Here is a 20,035-nt window from a genome sequence, read left to right on the forward strand (position 1 = left end):
ACTTAACTGCAGGATGAAGCCACACAGCTGACAGAGCCCAGCTCCTAAAAACCCTTTGTCCATTCCCATGCGCTTTGAGAAATGCTTTCCTGCTAAACTAGGGACTGACCCTGCTCTCGATACAAGTGCCTGATTAATTAGCTCAAATCATGGGGGTTAAGTATTGTAAAGCCGGTGACAGTCAACATACCCTTTCCTACACATTTAAAATGGAAGAACTCTTGTAGAGAGACATCACTTTTTCGTTATATGCCACAGTCTATGTACAGCACAAAGGGGCTCCCATCTTGACAGCACATGACCCCCCAAAACAGGAACTAAACAGTGCTGTCAGAAACACTCAGAGAGTCCATCTTCATATGTAAGCCAGGAATAACGAAGGTTGGCAGTGGTGGCAGCAGTGCTGGGCTGGCCCTTCAGACTTTGGAATCCACTCTCGTAAGTCTTTAGTGCACTCACTCTCTCCCCAAAATATTCTTCAGACTGTGTTTTGTAGTCCTTTTTGTAATTCCCTCTAGATTTTGAAACGGATCTGGTCTGTCTTCACAGTACTAAGTTTCTCTCTACTTGAAAACCCACTGGTCTGAACTGAAAAATGAACAACCATGAAAAGTAATGTACGTTATCATGGTTTTTCTTCAGGAGAAAAAAAACCAATTAATTTAGAAAACCTGCAGCACCTGCTACTCTCAAAGAAAATTATCTGTGTGTCACAGCCCTAATTTTGGTAAAATGCACTGCTTTAATACATCTGATGGAGCTCTGCCAATTTACTTCTGCTAACCTGGTTCAAATAAAGACTGCTTGTTCTCATATTTTCTCATGGTCACATTACCATATGGAAAATCCTGATTAACAGGATTTTTTCGTGAGCATTTCATTAGTGTGAAATTAACAGGAAAGGTGAAAAAATTTCATGTAGAACTGTGCAAAATCGACTCCTACCTTCTCACAGCTAGAACAGGGCACAATCCTGCAGCTCTACTCAGAGAATAGTGCAACCACCTGCCTTTTATGAGGGTAAGAGACTCAGGGTCCACATACATACCAAGCAAATGTTTTAGGTGCCTTTGTACTACTTAGCTGGAATAGCAGACAGACAAATAGTCCTCAGTGTACCACTCCTACAGATGTCGATACAGGACAAACTAGTTAGCGATTCAATCTTCCATAAAATCTGTACTGATTTTACAATGATCCCACTTGAACGGCCTAAAATTTCACTATCAGGAAATGTAATATAAATTCCATTTTTTAACCTTTCTTAACAATCTTGAATTATTTAACTGACCTTCTTCCCTCCTAAGAATAGGAACTCTATTTTGTCCATGGGCCTCATCCTCATTTACTTTGCACTTGAGCAACTAATAATCACTGAACAGAGGTGCGCCGTGCTACCAAAACAGAATCGTGCCATTAGGTGTTTTTCTAGCTCTCTTGCTGCATAAATATAAAGGACAGAGGAAAACCAGATTCTCAGGTTTTATTTCATTCATATGTCCAATCTGCTTGAAAGGATTTTCAGAGGCTTTTATGTATTTCTTGGAACAGGAACTCCATAAAGACTGATTCAGGTAGATTCTACATAGAGGGTCAATCAGGACAGCTGCCTACCCCTAACAGAAGTGGCTGCCTGTGAATTACTGTGATTTAACAATGATATCATCTGAAGCAGTCCCCATTGCAACACCTATTTGGAAATATCCCTGTCATATCCATTTTTTTCCTTCTCCAGTCTGCTCTTTGCTGGAAACCATCTCCTTGCCTCCCTGCATAACAAAGCATCTAAAAATGATGCATGCTAGAAGGCTTGTAATATGAAAACCTATTGAACTCCAAGTGATCCTGTTCCTTTTGTCTTTGTGGGAGATTAAAAAGGAAAAAAAAAAAGTAAGGAGGCTCAACAAGAAGCAGATAAAAGAAAAAATGGGGTAAAAGTAGGGAAGCAGCAGTGGATTAGAGCACAAATGCAAAATTTTAAGGAAGGGCCAAATGCACCATTGATTGGAGAATCAATTGCTTTTTGACTCCTGGACTTCATCTGACTTTTGTATATATGTTGGCAGGCTTCACTACAGACTATTTTTCACCTTCATTTTTGTTTTACTTGCATCATTCGTTATGTACAAATCATGTATTCTTTTATAGATTACAAAAGAAGAAAAAATGCCACTGAATTATGCATAGGTAATGTTTTCTGCTCTAAATATTTGAATAGAGATTTCTTTTCTTTTTTCCCCTCCTCTGTTGCTAAGTCAACAATAAGGCTGTAGCTTTTTCTCCCTACTGCTGAGCAGAAGCATACTGTTATTGTATGTTACATTTCTTCTCTTCCAAAAGAAAAGACAGCCCAAGCATAATGAAGTTGTGACCTGAATGTAAATTCATTTAACTCATTCCCAATGGTCTTTGTATGAATGAATTCTATTTCTATTTTAAAATTACCTGACTCAAATTGTTTTAAGACTTCCAAGCGTTCGTATTTTCCAATTGCAGGAACAAAGTACATCGTTAAGTAACAAGAAAGTTACCAACCTGTCACCAGAGTAAATTATAAAATAGAGGAATGTGTTATCTGTCAAAACAAGAACACAGCACGTTGACCTGAGCTCAAAACGGTCTTGGTGAAAAGAGGAAGAAGCCTGGCTGGTCTTTCATGACAGGACAGACAACCCTGCTCAGTTCCTGCGGGAATGCATCAAGGATGACAACAGGCAGCCTAGCGAAGAACTGAGGAAAAGGAATTCTTCCAGTTCATAGAAAAGAAAACTGAAGCTGTGACAACACATGAAGATAAGGTATTAGCGCTACATTTAAAAAAAAAAATTAAAAAAAAAATCAGGGCGATCTTACTGTTGGAATGAATTAACGGAAAAGCTGTAAGGATAAACTTAACCTGAATATCTACAACATTCATCATCAAGAACTAAGCCTGTCATGGCTGATAAGAGCGTGAAACTGCACAAGAAGATTAAGAGTAACTCAGTAACTTTATGTCTGGTTAATGCATAAAAAGCAAAAATCAGATAAATGAGACAGTATTAGGGGACATGGGGTAGGATAACGCAAAACACAGACAAGTACTAATTTAAATGTAAGCAAAGATCAGATAACCAGCTGATCCAGAAAAACAAACTATCTAAAGCCAAATAAGCTGTCTCTTCTTAGAAGGAGAGAGGAAAATAACAAAACAAAAAACCTCAGTCATCATGTCAACTATGGACTAATATTGCTAATATAGCAAGACTTTGTGATATTTAAGAACAAATTATGAAGAAAAATAATTACGTAAGGAACATGGAGAAGTAGAAAACAAGAGGAAAGGCAGCATGAAGTTATCAACAAGATGTTTTTGAGAAGGTAACCAGATATAATTTTCACATGGAGACTTCCTCCCGGACAAGGAAGTGCTGAGGATCAAAGCCTCCTTTCCCACCCTATCTTGAAACTTTCACACTTCAAACAAGGTTCAAATCCCACGTCTCTACACATATGGCACAAGCGTTGTACCGTTTCCCCCATGTTTCCTGCTCTTTCCTACATAGTAAGTCATCAAGTGAGTTCTTTCAGGTTTTGATGAAATAGATCATCTTCATCTACTCAGAGACACTCAAGAAGAACCCAGAATCAGCTAACGTCAGACTCTGAAGCTTATCACAGTATGATGATTCATATGCTGTAATTTGAGATTGTATCTGCCCATGGTTCAATGAAGTATTTGATATGGCTGTTCACTGAAAGTTGTCCTGGAGTAGAAGATTGCTACAACGCCTATAACAGATTGAGAAAGTAGCAGGGTGAGCATACAAACAATTTTCTAAGATGGAACTGGCAGATTTATGAAAACATTTATATGATATGGTTGCATGCACTGCAGATCTGTGTCATCTAGGAAGCACTTCTGTCTTCACAGGACCATCTCCAAATTTGCCTCTTAGAGGTAGGTGAGGATATGTTTTACTCTTAAGAAATTCAACAGAACAACTACAGTTTTCCAACGCTCAATTCAGTAGACACAATTTCTAATGAGTGCTCACGGCAAGTATGAGACTCTGATAGGAAAAGAAAGTGTTGCTCTATCTAAAGCTCTTCCTATAATCCTCTAAGCATGTAATTACCATCACAAAGAAATCGGACAATAGACATTAACATAAAATACAAATTTCAAGAATGCATATTTTCCATATTCTTACTGAATCTGTTTCTTAACTGAATAGTAACTACACACCACTTTATTTAAGCTATTCTGTACCGTACATATTAAGCAATAAGGTACTGTGAAAAAACGAAGACCTGGCGATGCTATTTGGATTGCACACATTGCAAAGAAGAGGCATTCTTCTAAGGCAAATCTTCATTTGCTTTCTCATAAACCTTGCTGCGCTGTCAAAAAGTTCCTAGAGCAGAGAACGCAAGAGTGCCCTGACTCCCCTATCAAGCCAGCAATGTAATACGCAGCATAAAACCAAGCGTTGGGTTTGTACAGAAGCATTATATTTTTCCAATTGCCAAAACATTACATGACCATGTGATTCTTATTTCAACGCTGATGCTGGAAAGCCCATGTTGTTTTCTATGACTACTGTGCTGTAGCACTAACACTTCTAAGTCTCTTTTAAGACTCAGTGCATATCACTGTTACTTTCATGGTTTTGCTCCTTCAGAACACTAGAGGAAAAAAATGTTTACATGGATAAAAAAGGAGATATAAGACAATGTAAAAAATATTCCTTTTCAAACTAATTCTCTCTTTCACAGCAACTGTTCGTCTTTCTTCCTACCAAGAGTGGGTTAGTACCATCTGTACTGGACCTTACCTCAGAGCTGCTTGGGACTTCTGATCCTGTAGTTGAAACAGTTTCACATAAAGGTCCATTGCATTCTTCCCCTAAGGAACATTGAAAGAAAGAGTCACATAAATACATTCCTTATTTTAAAATACGATTGTATCTGAAAATGAAGTGAAGCTTGAAGGCACTAAACTATCAACAAGCAAAAGCTGGAAAAATAATACTCAGCTACATGGAATCTTCAAGAATGGTTCTTTGAAGGGAAAAAACACTGCAAGACACAACACGCTCAGTCTTTACTACCTGGTTGTAGCCTTGCGGTCATAGAAACACATTTTTAAAGGTGACAAACAAAAATCTGTCAGCATCACATACTGACGAGATAAAATTCTTTCTTGTCTCAAATGTTTGATAGGTGACCGCCTATGAGAGTCTCACACCTGGAGCTTCGCTGCCTCAGTTACGAAAGTTCAATTATCTCTGGGGTTGCTTGTTAAAAATGGAGTTTTTGGGTTTTGTTGCTAAGGGATTAATGGTACATAACCTCAAGATTACAGATGCCCACATAATGGAGATATGATGACAGGATCAAGAACAGTAATATCAACTTTAATTACCAAGCTTCTTGGTTTTCTGTTTGGTGGTTTTTTTAGTTGTTTTTGTTCGCTTTTTTTTTTTTTAAAAACCCACCCCAAAAGAAAATCACCTTCATTTTAACAACTGCATTGAACTCTGACGTGACTTTCCCACAAATATAGTCAGTCCACCAAGGACACTGTTACCAAAATGTTAATATTATAGGGAAAAATCACACTGAATATATCTTCAGACCCCCAAGTCATACTGAGACTTTACTGAGTTTGTGGCTCTGAACCTACTCTGTCAACAATTCCCTCTGGAGAACAATTCAGAGCCCATAAGCCAGGCTCCTGCTCCAAGAAGCTTTTGTAAACTACCATCTCTCTGCTGATTAGACAGACAGACCAGTCTCCTAAATCAGACATCTAAATAATTCCGCCACCAATGGAAAAGGATAAACATAGCAAACAGCAAGGAAGTATTGATGGGTACAGCTTAAACTAGACAGACTGACTAGCTCAGCTTAGACTCAACCAATGTCATCCGACAACTAGGGCTAGATTAGTCCTACCAATAAAACCAGCCTACTTTTTTCTTTTTTTTCTTTTTTCTTTTGTAACCTGCAAATATTTGATGTCAGAACTGCATCCAGGCAGGATAAAAAACGGGTTTCCTAAAACCCGTAATAAGCTACTCAGACAAAAGAAAAAAATTAGAGGAAACAAAGTGCTCTCAAGCTATTTCTAAGTTCACTTACAGAAAAAGGTCTCTGTAATTTATAACTACTGAAAACACATAACTGATGTGATGAGAAACTGAGCAATAGTACATAATGGTATATAATATATAATGAAGTTTCTGCATGCTAAGACATTCAAAGTTCTTGCATGCTATTTTGCTAAAGCAAACTATGTCTGAAAAATCTATATTAGTTGATACAATTTGAACACTCAAGTTTTATTTATGCACCTGTAGAAGGATGTTTGCATTTACTGGTACAAGTTGGGAGACCAGTGTTAAGGCACCTCTAAAAAGTTAGTGTGGAGACATGTAATTTGGGATCATTCTGCCTACCCAAGCGTATCAGAAATGCTACAGGCACTACGCTGAAAGGCAGACCATCAAAACCAGAAAAGGTTTACAGAACAGCTTCAGCACAGACTGAATTCACTTCACTTCCCAACACAGCACACGCGTTCAACATGTATGAGAAACAAATGGTACATAATGGGAGAATATCATAAGGACACAGAAGTCTTGAATCAAAAAACAACTACCAAAATATTCAGATTAACTTACTTGAGAAAATGCTTCTGCAAGAATATTCATAAGCAGAGGGTCTACCTTCAAACAGGGCTGGCTCTGAGCGTATGCCAGCTTGGCAGCTGCCCAGGACAGCAGACCGCTGCCTGATGAAAGAAAGGGATGATCACCATCACGCTCTGCTGCCCGCTCTGCCTACAGCCCCGGGAAGCAGGTGGCTGCTGCAGCTTTGGCTGAAGGTAGCGAGCCCAGGAGCAGACAGCCCAAACATCTGGTCACACAATCCTCCGTGGCAGGAGCAGCCTGGCACCTCGTCCCTGGAGCAAACATTCAATTTGCCTACGCTGCTGAGGGGACTTGAACTGATTCCACGGCCTACAACAGCCACCTTGGTGTTTGTTTTTTCTGGATTATTCCTTCTGTAGTTGTGAAAGTTTAACCTCAGGAACCAGCACGATTCAGAATTCCACATTTAAAATGTTCTCCCAGTACCGTAGGTGATTACTCATGCAACTTGGGAAAGGAAATCCTCTTGGTATCTCTGATCCAGGGGAATAAAACTGAATAACCCTGGTATGGCACACAAGGCGGCAGAAAGAGAATGCAAAACATACATTAACTAAGAAGTACGACATACTTAATACATTCAATCCTTGAAAAACACATAGACAGGTTCCTAAGCAGCGTAAGAAATGCACGTCCAAGTCACGAAGGAAGGAATAAGGGAGCCACAATGCAGAACTGCAACAAGCACCAGGAATGGAGATGCCCAATTAGTTATTAACCAAGAAAGCTGCCCACAGACAGCTAAAAAATGACTTGTAAATGATGTTGCAAAAGGCTTGGCTCATATGTGGTATCAATGACTCATATAAACTTAGGTCTGACTTCCAAGAGACTCTCAGCAGAAAAAAAAAACAGGACAGAGGACACACACAGAAGGGAGGATGGCGTAATGCCCGTTAGTACAATACCTTCTGACCACGATGGCTTGAACTTGGTGAGAACCACAATGTCATCTTTAAAAGGAAAAAACACTTCAGTAAGAACCAGAAGCAAAATCCACTTTTAACATGAACCCATTAAAAATTCTCCTCTATCTTTACGATACAGCCACTATATCCAAACAAAAGAACAAGCCCTGGAAACAAGAGACTCTGGCCTAGACAGAAAGCACAGAGCAGGTTCCTCTTGAAACACCAACATTCACCTTTTTGTCCAGGCACCTTATCCAGCAACACAAACACGGATGTCACTTTTCCCTTCTGCAGCAAGGGGGACAATAATAATTTCTGCTAGCCAAGAAAATGCCTTTAAAATTCTTCAAGAAATTACAACTTTGTATCTAAATACGGAGTAAAACAATAATATTCTGATAAAAACATCATATTTAAGGGAACGGCTTTGTTCTTCAATGCTACATGCTCTACTCTCCAGGTAAAGAGATCTAGAAAAGCCTGCACACCTAGAAAAACGAATGAGGACACCTACTAAACATAAGTGTCCCTTCAAGACAAAATTTGTTTGTACAAATTGCAGTCACTCCTTGCAAATTTTTTGTTCAAAATTAGTCCTAGAACCACACTATGACTATTGGAAACCACTAAAATTGTTCCAAACATAGATCATTTTAGTATTTATTCAAATCATTGGCCTTTCATGGGCATGCACATATCCCATCTGAAAGAAATACCTCTTTCCCTATGTAACCATCGTCTCCAACAACCTCGTAGCTCTTCGCACAGCTATTTGTAACTCCTTAAACATAGGTGTCTTGGGAGTTTGCACATTATTGGAAATAAGAGAGCTTCACGTGGCCTATAATTTTGCAGTATTAACATACGCTGTCCCAAGCTACACCCTACCACAGGGCAACCTACTTATAAGCTTTCAGTATGCCACCCCTAAGAATTACAGACCGTTTCTATTTCAATTACAGACCCGGATGATCAGATCAACAGTAACTCCAAAACAGCTCATTGAAATCAACATTCAGAACTGAAGACTGGAGAACATAATCAAGACTGATTTCGCCTCTTGACATGCAAGAAGTTTATTCCATTAAAAAAAGGGTATTTTTATTAGTGCAATCTTACAATTTCTGTAACAAGCATGAAAAATAGCTTCTTGTGTCATAAAATGATTAGTCATTCTACAATAGTTTAACTTTGTTCACAGTGCCTGATTCACTTTCTTTTTCTACATGGCAAAACTGACGTTTTAGGAAAACAATAAAATTAATTTAATTCCACATCTGGACCTAATGGTTAAAAGAAGTGGTGTAATATGATTAGTATTTCAGGAATCAAAAAGTTGTCCTTCAAAACCTTCCTATTCCTTCCATGATGAAAGATGAAAACCCTTAGTAGTCTAGATGCCAACACACTCAGTCTTTCAGTGGCCCTGCTGCAGCTGCAATTCACAGAACTGGCACACCAAGCTACTGAAGTATGACTGGCCGTCATGTATTTAAAATCAGATAAATGGATGGGAGACAGCATGGACGACCTATTTACCCTTTACACAACAGTATGGCAGAAAGGGGAAAATGGTCTTTGATGACTACAATAGTAACACAGGCATTATAAAATAAAAAATTAAAGTCACCTGCAAGTAAACAAGAAGCTCAAAATAAATTGTTTATTTTGACAAGTGCTGTTAAATTTCATTTATATTAACCTTCATAAAACACAAATAAGCGTATTCAGAGCTGTTGCAGAAAAAGTCAGGATGCTGTTGTAAAGAGGGGTCTCCTGTAGCCCCCTATTTTCTGATAGCTGGAGTGAGGTAAGCAGCATCACTCAATCATGCCACAGGACTAGTGATGCATCCCTCTGCAACAAAAACAAGCTGCACACCACCCAGGAGAAAGGCAACCCATCACAGGCCATGTCCTGGAACTAGGAAAATAAAAGGTCCAGGACACGGGCCCAACCACAGGACTGCTCGCTGAACTTAATTATTAGCGCACTTTGTGGAACGGTTATTGGCTTCCCAACTATCCAACCGAGCAGAAGCACACCCTGGAGGACACCGCAGGCCAAGTTCTGGTCTCTGGAGAAGTCTGTACTGCTTGGGGAAGAAAGAGGTTTATCCGTAGGGACGTGTCTGGACTGTGCTACATGTCCTCTAGGCTAATGAAAAAATCCTTGGCTTTTTTAATTGCTAGCACAGGCACAGCCCGGGATGCTCTAGCATCTTGAACAGTACCTTTCTAATACCAGCAATTTTGCTGGAGGATGATGATCTATGTCACTCCAGCACCCTTAGGTAAGCTGGGGTCTGCCAGCAGATGGAAAGAAATAAAAGCTTTGCCGAGGATGATGCACTCACGGTACAGCCAGGCACAGAGCAGCTGGTGTAGATGCTCCAGTCTGGCACAGCTCAGAGCAGCTTTGTCTCAGAAACTGAGCAAGAGGAGGATTTTAAGTTTTCCGTTCTTTCAACTACTGTCACCCTGATTCATCTACACCAAGTAAAGCTCTTGGTAGATGTCTTTCTGCCAGTAAAAAACTTCATGTATTAGGTGCCTCTAAAGCCAAGTGGCAGCTGAATGGGCAGTTTCAGGGATCAAAATTTTTATTTTGCTACTGAAACCAGAAAAATCATCTGTACTTGCACACTTAAGACCTCCGACAGAGCTATTCCAAAGGCAGTGTCAGCGCCAGGATTCTCAGGCAGGTGTGACAAACTGTTTATTCTTTAGCCGCCATAAGACAGTATTACTGCTGGTACTGCTATTACTTTCAGCATTATTTCCAAAATACTGCCGTGCTGTCCTGTCTATGTCTGATGCCTTCAGCATGTCAGTTTCTGCACATACATATCCCTAGAGCAAATTTTTGATGGTACAAGGAAAAAGGAACATTTAAAAGAAAAACAAGGAAAAATGAAAACAAAAAAACCCAAAATAAACAAACAAAAGAAAACACCACAAAAAGCCCAAACACAACCGCCCAAACTTACACCGCAGCTGTTATGAGGTAGCTACCTTACATGATGAAGAAACTTCCTAATATTCATTCCTATCAAGCAATGAAAGAAAATTTTATTCCTAGATGTTACAGTCTTAATAAAGTTGAAGTTACAGTCTTAATAAAGCCCTGCCATTATTCAATAACCTGGCCTGCCTGACAGAAAGAGAATTCAATTTAAAGCATGACTATTTATCACTACATCAATGCGCTGTTTACAGTACTGTGTCCTTTGCTCCCAAAAGATCACCATGGGATTCCTGCTGTAGTGGGACCTACTCTGACTGATTTCTATCTTTGATAGAAATTTTTTTTGATAGAAACTTCTGATATCTGATTCAGCACTGAGTCACCAACAAAAATGCATGCTGAACAAAGACCTCTCCAGAGTAAGGTCACTCATTCCAAATAAGCTTCATAATGACTATTGTAAGGGCTTCCATATCTAAGAAAAACATGGCTTTAAAATTACTTGTTAACTACACTGATGTGTATATTGAGCATATCCTCCCAGAGCTGGATGATGGAGTTGCCCAGGGGAACTGAGGACCCACCCAGTACACTGAGTCCTGAGTAAGTAATGTAAGTGTTATCACTTCCCCTGGCATCACGTGATGAGTAACAGCTGCACTGCTGAACCAAAGATTCCGTCTCAAAATTATGCTTGCAGTGGTAGTTTATGCACGCTCGGCGCTGCTCCTAGAAATTTAAAACTATTCCTTAACAATGAAAACATTACATTCTTACTAAATCCAAGAAAACTTATTGGGAACATTTTAAAATAGCTTATGATTCCCTTAGAAAATGAGACTGCATTCAAGCATAGTCTGCTTCACGGACATATTTATTTTCAGCATGTGTGTAATTATTAAACAAGCAATTTCAGGGAACAGGTATTTATTGACACAAAGAAAGTAAAGAAAAAAACATCAGTATTTCATATAGGGATAAATATGCAGAAGAGAAATCTGTTCTTAACAGTAAGAAACTCCCATTCAGCATTTGGAAAAGGCATGAAGTCCTCAGTTCTAATCTGTAATATAGTAAAACGGTATTTCAAATCACAACTGGGGTTTACACTCAGCTGCCTTCTTGTTAAAGAACCATAAAACAAAACCTCCCTTTTGATTAAAAGGTACTGGGTTAAAAAAAAAAAGAATAAGAAGTTGTGTAAATCTGTTTTTAGCAAAAAACCACAAGCATAGTGTTGTAATACAGAGCTTGAAAGGCATTTTAAGGGGGTTAAGTCAACAACCATTACTGTATTGTACATACCAGCACAGACAAGATGTAAAGCATGCTGTGAGCACTGAGGTTAGCACTTACACCTTTCAGGTAGCATCATTTTGCAGAATGACGTACGTCAACTGATTAATAGGTTCAAATGCAATTAAAAAAAGAAAGCCCAGACCAGTGACAGATGGATAGATAGGTATTTTTAAGTTGTGTAGCATTTAGATGCATGTTAGTAAGGGGAATAGTATGGGAAATAAACCTCAGAAGAGCAGAGTGGTAAAATACCAGACTGCAGAATTCCCAAGAACTCATGGCGGTGCTTGTTTGCACTTAGACTATTTATATGGGCAGGGCCAGATCTCATCAGCACTATCTGACTGCAGAGGCAGACAAACAGCTCAGGCAACGGCCTTGCATGTGTATGAAAGTACCAAGAGCACTCAAATCTCCTTCAAGAAAAGATGAAGAAAGGGTCATGGTCATACTGCTTTTCATCACAGCCCAAGGGAATTACAAGCACTTCAGAAAGCGGTAGGTATTGACTTGCTTTCCTAGCGTTCCCACAGGCACACTCAAAATCTTCCAGCATTATTCATTAATGCATTTCTCCATCTTCCACTGAAATCACTGATGTAACCCCAAAGCAATGCAATCTCCGATATCCTTAGGCATTTGTAATACACAAGTTTTCCACAATAGTGGAGAGCCCAGTGTGCTGTTCATTCTATGGACACACAGCACATTCCCATCCTTGAATGGGAGGTCTCCTACAGACACTGTAAGAAAAAAGCAATACGTGAACAGGGAACTAACAACAGGGAAATAGTGAAAAGGGTTGGGCTAAGTTTAGCATAAACTAGGAACATACATAACTCGTATGTTTATTAAGAAAGTAAAAAGCAACATATAAAAAAACTACACCTCGAATTTACTGTCCTCTGGCAGCACTCCTCAGGTTCATGCTGCCTGGACATGTCATGTCAGATGGGCAAGTTCATCTGCAATGTTTTGTTGCTTCTGATCCTCATGCTCTGCCTAGTTCAATACTATTTTGGTTATGCTTCCAATGAAATGTGTCACTGAGAATTTTGCTTCTGTATTCACCAGGACAAGCATTTCATTTTCTCATATTAAACATCGTAAAAAATATACCAGTATCGAAAGACTTGTTCATAAAAAGTCCCTTTTTTTTTTTTTCTGAAGTATGACTTTGCAAGACTTAACATTTTCAGTCTAAATTACTTCAAAGATGATGGAATAACTCTGGAATTCATATACTGACCCCAGAGAGAAACAGTTCCTATCAGTAAAGAAAATAAGCAGGGCAGCGGACCATGGCTCCCATCACTTGGAGTCTTTCACGCAAGCACCAGGCGATAACAGGACTGAAGTACGCAAAGGCATCCAACTTGCCAATGGCCTCAAAACCACGTCTGCTGGTCATGACTCGTTAGCATGGTATATTTCTAGCACACTTTAAGTTGTGCAAACATAGCCTCTCTGATTTCCTACCTGATACTTAAGAAAACCTCTTTGAAAAACAAACCACAGGGCCCTTTCTAATTTAGGGCTAGTGCAGAAAATTAAAGGCCAGCCATCTGCATCACAAGCCCTACCCACACGGCTTGCTGGGGATCCACTATCTTGCCAAAGGCCTCAAATTTCACATTTACCCTTGGGAGCCTGGTAAGGAAGACAAGGGGATCACTTGAGATTTCCAGATTTAAGACTACGCTTCACCCAAAGACATTCTCACTTCCAAAAAATCAGCATTTGGAACTCCACTACCTCTGCTGGTCCTGACCGAGAACCAGTGGAAAAGGGTTCTGACTGTGCCAAAAGACCCAGACAAACCAAGAAGATGAAATAATGAGGTGCTTGTATTATACTGTTATGTGTAAATGTGTGATCCATGTGCACTGGGAAGAAAGTCTGATTTGAAACAGTAGCCTAGAATGAAGTCTTTTAACATAAACAACATCAAATGTTAGTCTATTCTTAATGGTCAAACCCGTAAGAGACTACTATACTACAAATGCAAAACCAAAGTAGAAATCCCATAACCCTTTAATCTACAGGATCTATTGAAAATTCCAGATTATAACTGTGCAAACAAGACCTAACGCAATTTCTCTCCTCCTTTCTTGGGCACCAGTTACAACTAAAGCAGAAATCCTACATTAGCAGGAACCAGCGACGAAAAGAAGGGCTAAAAAGAGAGATCCTGAAGGCAGGCCTACAATGTGTGAGCATACGCGCTAGTTCTGCCTTGACGTGGTGTGGAAAGAGTGATCCACGTTTACACATGGGCGTATTCTGAAACACAGGAATAGGTTCAGAAGCCTTTACTGGATTATGAGTATTGCAGGTATGGAATTAAGGTATTCTCTCAGCTGTTCTGGAGAATTACACTTACACATGGATTTTCACATTACATCTCTTAGCCTACCAAGACAGGCAAGCTAGGAATTGTATTATGTTACATTAAGAGAGGTAATTAGTGCTTACAATGCATGTCAGCACAGTTGCACAAGACATGAAGTTTCCAGCACTGGTTCAGGTGTCCTGCCTTATTCTGATCCTTTTTATCGGCAGCAGCTAACCAGCCTGCTAGCACACCTTTTCTTGGCATGCATCAAGATTAAAGCAATGAGCATCATGGGTTTAACAGCTGTAGGCTCTTGCAGGAGGCCCTTCATAGGAAAACATGCATCTCTATAGTACAACCCAAGTTACCAAGTCCCAACCTACAGTCAACTCCTCCCCCATACAACGTTCAATCTATAAATAATTCCAGACATACTATTCAGCTTTCTGCAGACAGCTGACACCTCAAAATCCTTCCATAACTATAACTGCAGGAACCATCCCTAGCCATACAACACGAGGATCCTCCTTCCCCTTTGTGCATTTATACACATGCGCACATGAAAAGCTGCTACCAAATATAATGAAATTACTGCTAGATAATGAAGCGCAACCTGGCAACTACACTGCTCTTCACTTCAACCCCCAGATAACAATAAAAAACTAGTGGAAGAATTCACTGCACAATTACCTTGCCACTTGACATCTGACACAGCAACTCTCACCACATTTTTACATTACCTATACCTTAATTACATGTTTATACTACGTGACTGTACTTCTCCTCCATGTGTATATACAGCTCATTAATTAGTTTACAGATACTAAATATGAAGACAATTGTTTGGTTATCTGTTTTGTTTTGGGAATTTTTTGGGGGGGAGGGGTTGTTTTATAAGAAACAAAACAAACCAAAACCCCCAACAAAACCAAAGTATATGCCTACTGTTCTCATCATGATTTAAAAAGTACATTTTCAGTAGTGCCCTTATATCTTATCCTAGCTTTTCCTTGCATCATTGTAATTATTAATAATTTCTACATGGATGTTAAAGTGTCCTTCCATTTTATGATACAGTTGCTCATTTCTGCAGACACTTCTCCAGAATGCAAAAACTTGCATTTCAACACAGCTTTCAGTTCCCAACGCATGCTACTAACGCACCTGTTAAGTAAAAGCTTGAAAAGCAAAGTAACTTCGAATTTTGGTTGTAAGCTGGGGAGAATTACTTATAAAAACCTTCCTGGGTGCGACACCATACTTAGGGCACAATTTCATTTACCAGCAGCAAAGACTGGAAACTTTCCAGCTGTAGGTGTACTTGCAAAATTTTGAATTTTCCGCAGAATCAAAGCCAAATTGTTATTAAAAAAAAAAAACAGAAAATCAAACCCCTATGCGTTGGAAACCTGCATTTCCATTAGTCCAATAAACACCTCGGAATGGGACACCACATCAGACAGGACCCGTAGCTGGAAACTGCCTGGGAGGGAAACACAGAGAGAACAGCTCGCTGCCTTACACTACAGTTGGGTTTCAGTTGCTTCCTTAGCCTTTATTTGACATTCCCAGCCAGGAACCTCTGCTCCCAGCTGGAACTAAGCCCTTTCTCCTGGAATCCGAGCAAGGGAGAAACCGCTGCAGAGTATTTTCTTTCATTTTCTCAACAAAAAGGTGAAGCTGCAGACCCCTTTTTTAAATAGAGGCTAAACAGTATTCACCTGCAACGGGCAGGACGGTGGCTCGGTTGTTTACCTGAGGGAATTCAGCTGTACTTCCCAGCTCTCCAAAGCATGGCCTGAACTTCCCACATAATTGCCACTGGGTTAGGAAGGCATGCGAGAGACTCCTGATCCCTCCTTTGGAGCTGCTCTGCTTTGCCACTCCCCGGGCTGCAGAGAGAGGGTGTAAAAGTGACTTCAGCCTCACATGCAGGGTCTTCATCTAAAAGACAAGTTTTATAAGTCTCAGTCACCAGTCCAAGGGCATTTTTTTTTTTGGTTAAACTGACATGACCTCTGGATAAAATCCGTATTTAGCAGCTGTGGTGGCATGGGTTTGACATTTTCATTTTCTCATTAAAAGCACCAGAGCATGTATACAAAAAAAAATTATGTACAGAAGATGATATTATGCAATTTGTTGGGATCAGTTCCCAAAAGCAGGCTTTCCTACTACAAACTGGAGTTTTCCATGAAAAGAAGGTTTACCTTCCGATAACAGACCTGTATTTACACTGTGCCCCCACAGTGACGCATTGCAGCCAGTAAAGAAATTCCACTCAGAAACTACACCTTGGTTGGCCCAAGGGAGTATCTTCTCCCCTGCCTTTTATATTCTGAACTACATCTAAATTTCTCTGAGCTTTTATTTTATTACCTAGGAATAATCTTTTAAAAAAGCTTTCACAGTAACAAACCCTCTGCTTTAGCCCTGTGGGAACATGATATCCCATTCAGCGTTTCCACAAATAGAACAGAAATTACTACATACATTGCTCCAGTAAATAGAGACAGATGTAGTTTTGAACAGAGGCCTGTATTTTATGTTACTAGCATGAATCATAATAATTTTGATTAAATAAGCAAAGTATCATTCTATTAAATGACAGCAGTATTTGGCCCCGAATGCCGAGCCATTATGAGAAGCCGACACATGGGCACAAGCACCATTTGCAAGTCACACCATCAGCTTTTCCCCATGTTTTCCTGCCTTTCTCAGGGAACACGAGGGAGGTGACGGCCAACCTAAGTAAGCATTTGTATTTAGATCAGCCTTAGAGCATTCTGAGTTCAAACCAGACTCCTGCAAGTTTTGAAAAAGGAACCACGCTTATGATGGCAGCATATTTCAAATCACGGCATGGAGCCAATCACAAGTTTCCAGAAGATCCACAGTCTTGGGGATATATCCCACAACACACAGCTACTGCTGCATTAACAGTTCATGCTGGAAAAAAAATGCTGAAAGACAGCACAGAGATAAAGAAATATTCCTAGCAACATACTGTGGTCTTCTTCCTCTGATATTTACGTTCCGATTTTCCAAGTTCACTTTTCTTAGCTTTTAAATATTTGAGGTAAATGCCACACATCCTCTAAGAGAAAGCAAAATCACGCACACAAAAATGGAAGTTATTACCTCACGCGGGTGTAATTCAACAGGAAGCCAGAAAGTTCCCTTCAAGGTAGAAGTTTTGGCTCACGGTCTCTAAACACAGACTGTGCAAGCTAAACTTTCTGCTGCTGCTAAGTGGTTTTTCACCCCCACAACCTGTTCTGCAGCATTCAAGTTTAATGAAATGCAGTAGTAAACCAGAATTACACACACATGTACCATCCAAATACGACCACATCTTTAAGAAAAATAAGTAGATGTTTTTTTGTCTGCCTTGTTCCTACTGACTCACCCAGACCCCTGCTTGTGCATGTCAGATATCTAAAGCTTGGAGCCTGCTTAAAAGGCTATCTGTTCCTTAAAAGCACAAAGCAGACATTTAGATCTACAAGAAGCCCCACTGGCAATATATGCAGACTATTCACTTTCCTTAACCACCATTTAAAGATTTTTAAAAAAATTTTTTTTAATCCTTGAGAGATTTTTTTGGACAAGAAATTAACATTAACTTTAAAAAAATCTATTCACTTTGACCCATATTCATTTTGTTTCTCTTTTAGAAAAGTGTTTGATTAAAAAAATACGATTTTGTATGGATAGCTATGTGCTACTGTATGGTAAATCCTACTAAATTGTCTTTGTTCACTGAAACCCCTCAAACCTCCTTATATTTGATGTTTACGACCATAAAAAAACCCCACAAGACACTCATGGGGAAACTGAATGCTGCAGAATTAAGTTTACAAACATAGCTTCTAACATCATTCCCTAAATGGTTATTGTCTATTTTGTAAATATTTTGGTCTCAAGCTACTTCAGAAGAACAACCGCAGGTTAGAGCGGCTCAGATCTAAGCACTCCGCGTTGCTCACAGGCAGCGGGACGGGCAATGACTCAGGCCTCCCCACAAGACTCTGGAAATACATCGCTGGCCAAAAGGCTGCAACACCCATCTGTTTCAGTTCCTGAGCAAGTCTGCCAGCTTCACCGGGCTTTCGCAGAGCGGGCAAACGCTCGTCTGACACTTGCTGCAGACGCCTGCCCCGCCGCAGTTGGACGCCGCTCCTTGCTGTCACTGTAAACAGCTTCTTTTGGATAATTTTCATAGTCGTCTGCTGCTGTCATATCTCTCTGAAACAAGACTCAAATATTTTGAAAATCATGGTTTTTACACCAGTGCTCAAAGTGTTTAAAATGGCACTATATGTTTTCCTAAAAGAGACAGCGTAGTCGAGCTGTGAGGGAAGACACACAACCTGAGCAGCCAACCCACAAACTCTTAGTAGTTCTTTCCTGCTTTAAGATCTTCACTTCCAGGACTGATGGCAGAGCACAAATCCCATGAAGAAATTTTTCTAGGTGAACGTTTTTGTGATTAAGTACCTCAGAACCTTTCTGAAAATATCAAGGTACTGCCTTACATCTGACTGTTGATTCATGTTGCCAGGTGAGGTACTGATAAATACACACTTAGCACTTGCGTCATGTTATTTTATGAACTCACACTATTACCACATTTATTATAAGCAGTTACATTACATACTGACATGAAACCTGCCTATCGCAAAGGAAAAAAAGCAAGGCCCCAACACCAACCCACCGGCTGCGCCGGTGCCGAGGCCTTGCGCGAGGCGGCCGGGGCGGGGGGAGCCCGGCAGGAGAGGGGCTGCTCCCACCTTCCGAGGCGGGGTGACCTGGTCTGCTCTGCGCCTTCGTGCCACGACAACCTTGGGGGACAGCAGCTCATCTCGGCCTGAGCCCAGGCGGTGCTTTGTGAAAGGCTTAAAGTTTGCTGGTGGGAGAAGGCAAGCTTTGCATTTGAAGTGGGTTTAAAAATAAAAATTACGGGCTATCTTTAGTGTTCGATCTGAGCAACGTGCTGATATAGGAGCCATTTTGCTCAAGGATTATTTAGGGTTCAGAAAGAGCCCATCAAGCCACGCTCGGGCTCAAGCGAACGGGTCCGGTGTTTCCAGCGGAGGCCGGCGGATAAACGGCGGGACCAGCCCCAGCTCCCGGGCGCCAGCCTGCAGAACGGGGCGGGCCCGGACCCCCCAAGACCCCCCGCATCCCCCACCGCCAGCCCCGGCCCCGCCGCCTCCCACCCGCGACGCTTCCACGGGAACCGAGTCAACGCGGGCAGGAAGCCCCGGCCGCGCCCGCAGCACCCTCCTCACCGCGGGGGGAGGCGGAACAGCGCGATCCTCCCCCCCCCCGCCCCGCCGCCATCCCATACCATCCGCGGACAGAGCCATCTCGATGAGGGTCTCGTTCGCTTTCTTCCCCAAACGATTCATGGCGGCCGCCTTCCCTCCGCTCCTCGCCCGCGGCGGGGGATGCCTCCGGGAGCGGATGGGAGCGGAGCGGGTGAGTCAGGGGCCGGGCGGCCGCCCCATACATGCGCACTGCCCGCAGAGGCGGGGCGCGGCAGGGGGCACCGGGGGGAGGGAGGGGAAACCGGGGGCCGGCACCCTTCGGGCGCGGTCCCCGCGCGGGGCCGTCGCCCGCGCCCGGTCGCTGGCGGCTGCTTCCCCCGTGAGGGGAGATCCCTCCTCCCGTAGGCTCTTCATTAAACCCTTCGCTTTTCCGCTACCTAAAGAGAAATGAGGGAAGGCGAACTGCGAACACATCCAAAGGGTGAACACTGGTTAAAATCTCGAGCCTTTAGTGGCATTTTGGAAGAGCAACCCCGTGGGACAGTTTGTTTT

At 41.3% G+C, this 20,035-nt stretch overlaps 1 protein-coding gene across 4 annotated transcripts in view; it reads right to left on the bottom strand.

The window, feature by feature from the left end:
- ANO5 (anoctamin 5) overlaps nt 1-19,749 on the bottom strand; it is a 63,752-nt gene extending 44,003 nt beyond the window's left edge. For 2 of the 4 annotated variants that reach the window (XM_064452857.1, XM_064452855.1), the window contains exons 1-3: nt 19,564-19,749; nt 7,607-7,651; nt 4,818-4,888 (exon numbers count right to left, since the gene is read on the bottom strand). In XM_064452857.1, coding sequence (XP_064308927.1) covers nt 4,818-4,888; nt 7,607-7,651; nt 19,564-19,624 — 177 coding nt within the window. In that variant the 5' untranslated portion in view covers nt 19,625-19,749. The remainder of the gene's footprint in view (nt 1-4,817; nt 4,889-7,606; nt 7,652-19,563) is intronic. The other 2 variants (XM_064452856.1, XM_064452858.1) reach the window with 2 other exon arrangements.
- Between the last annotated feature and the right edge of the window lie 286 nt (nt 19,750-20,035).

This window comes from Phalacrocorax carbo, chromosome 5 (assembly GCF_963921805.1).
Source record: "Phalacrocorax carbo chromosome 5, bPhaCar2.1, whole genome shotgun sequence".
NCBI classification, from domain to species: Eukaryota; Metazoa; Chordata; class Aves; order Suliformes; family Phalacrocoracidae; genus Phalacrocorax; species Phalacrocorax carbo.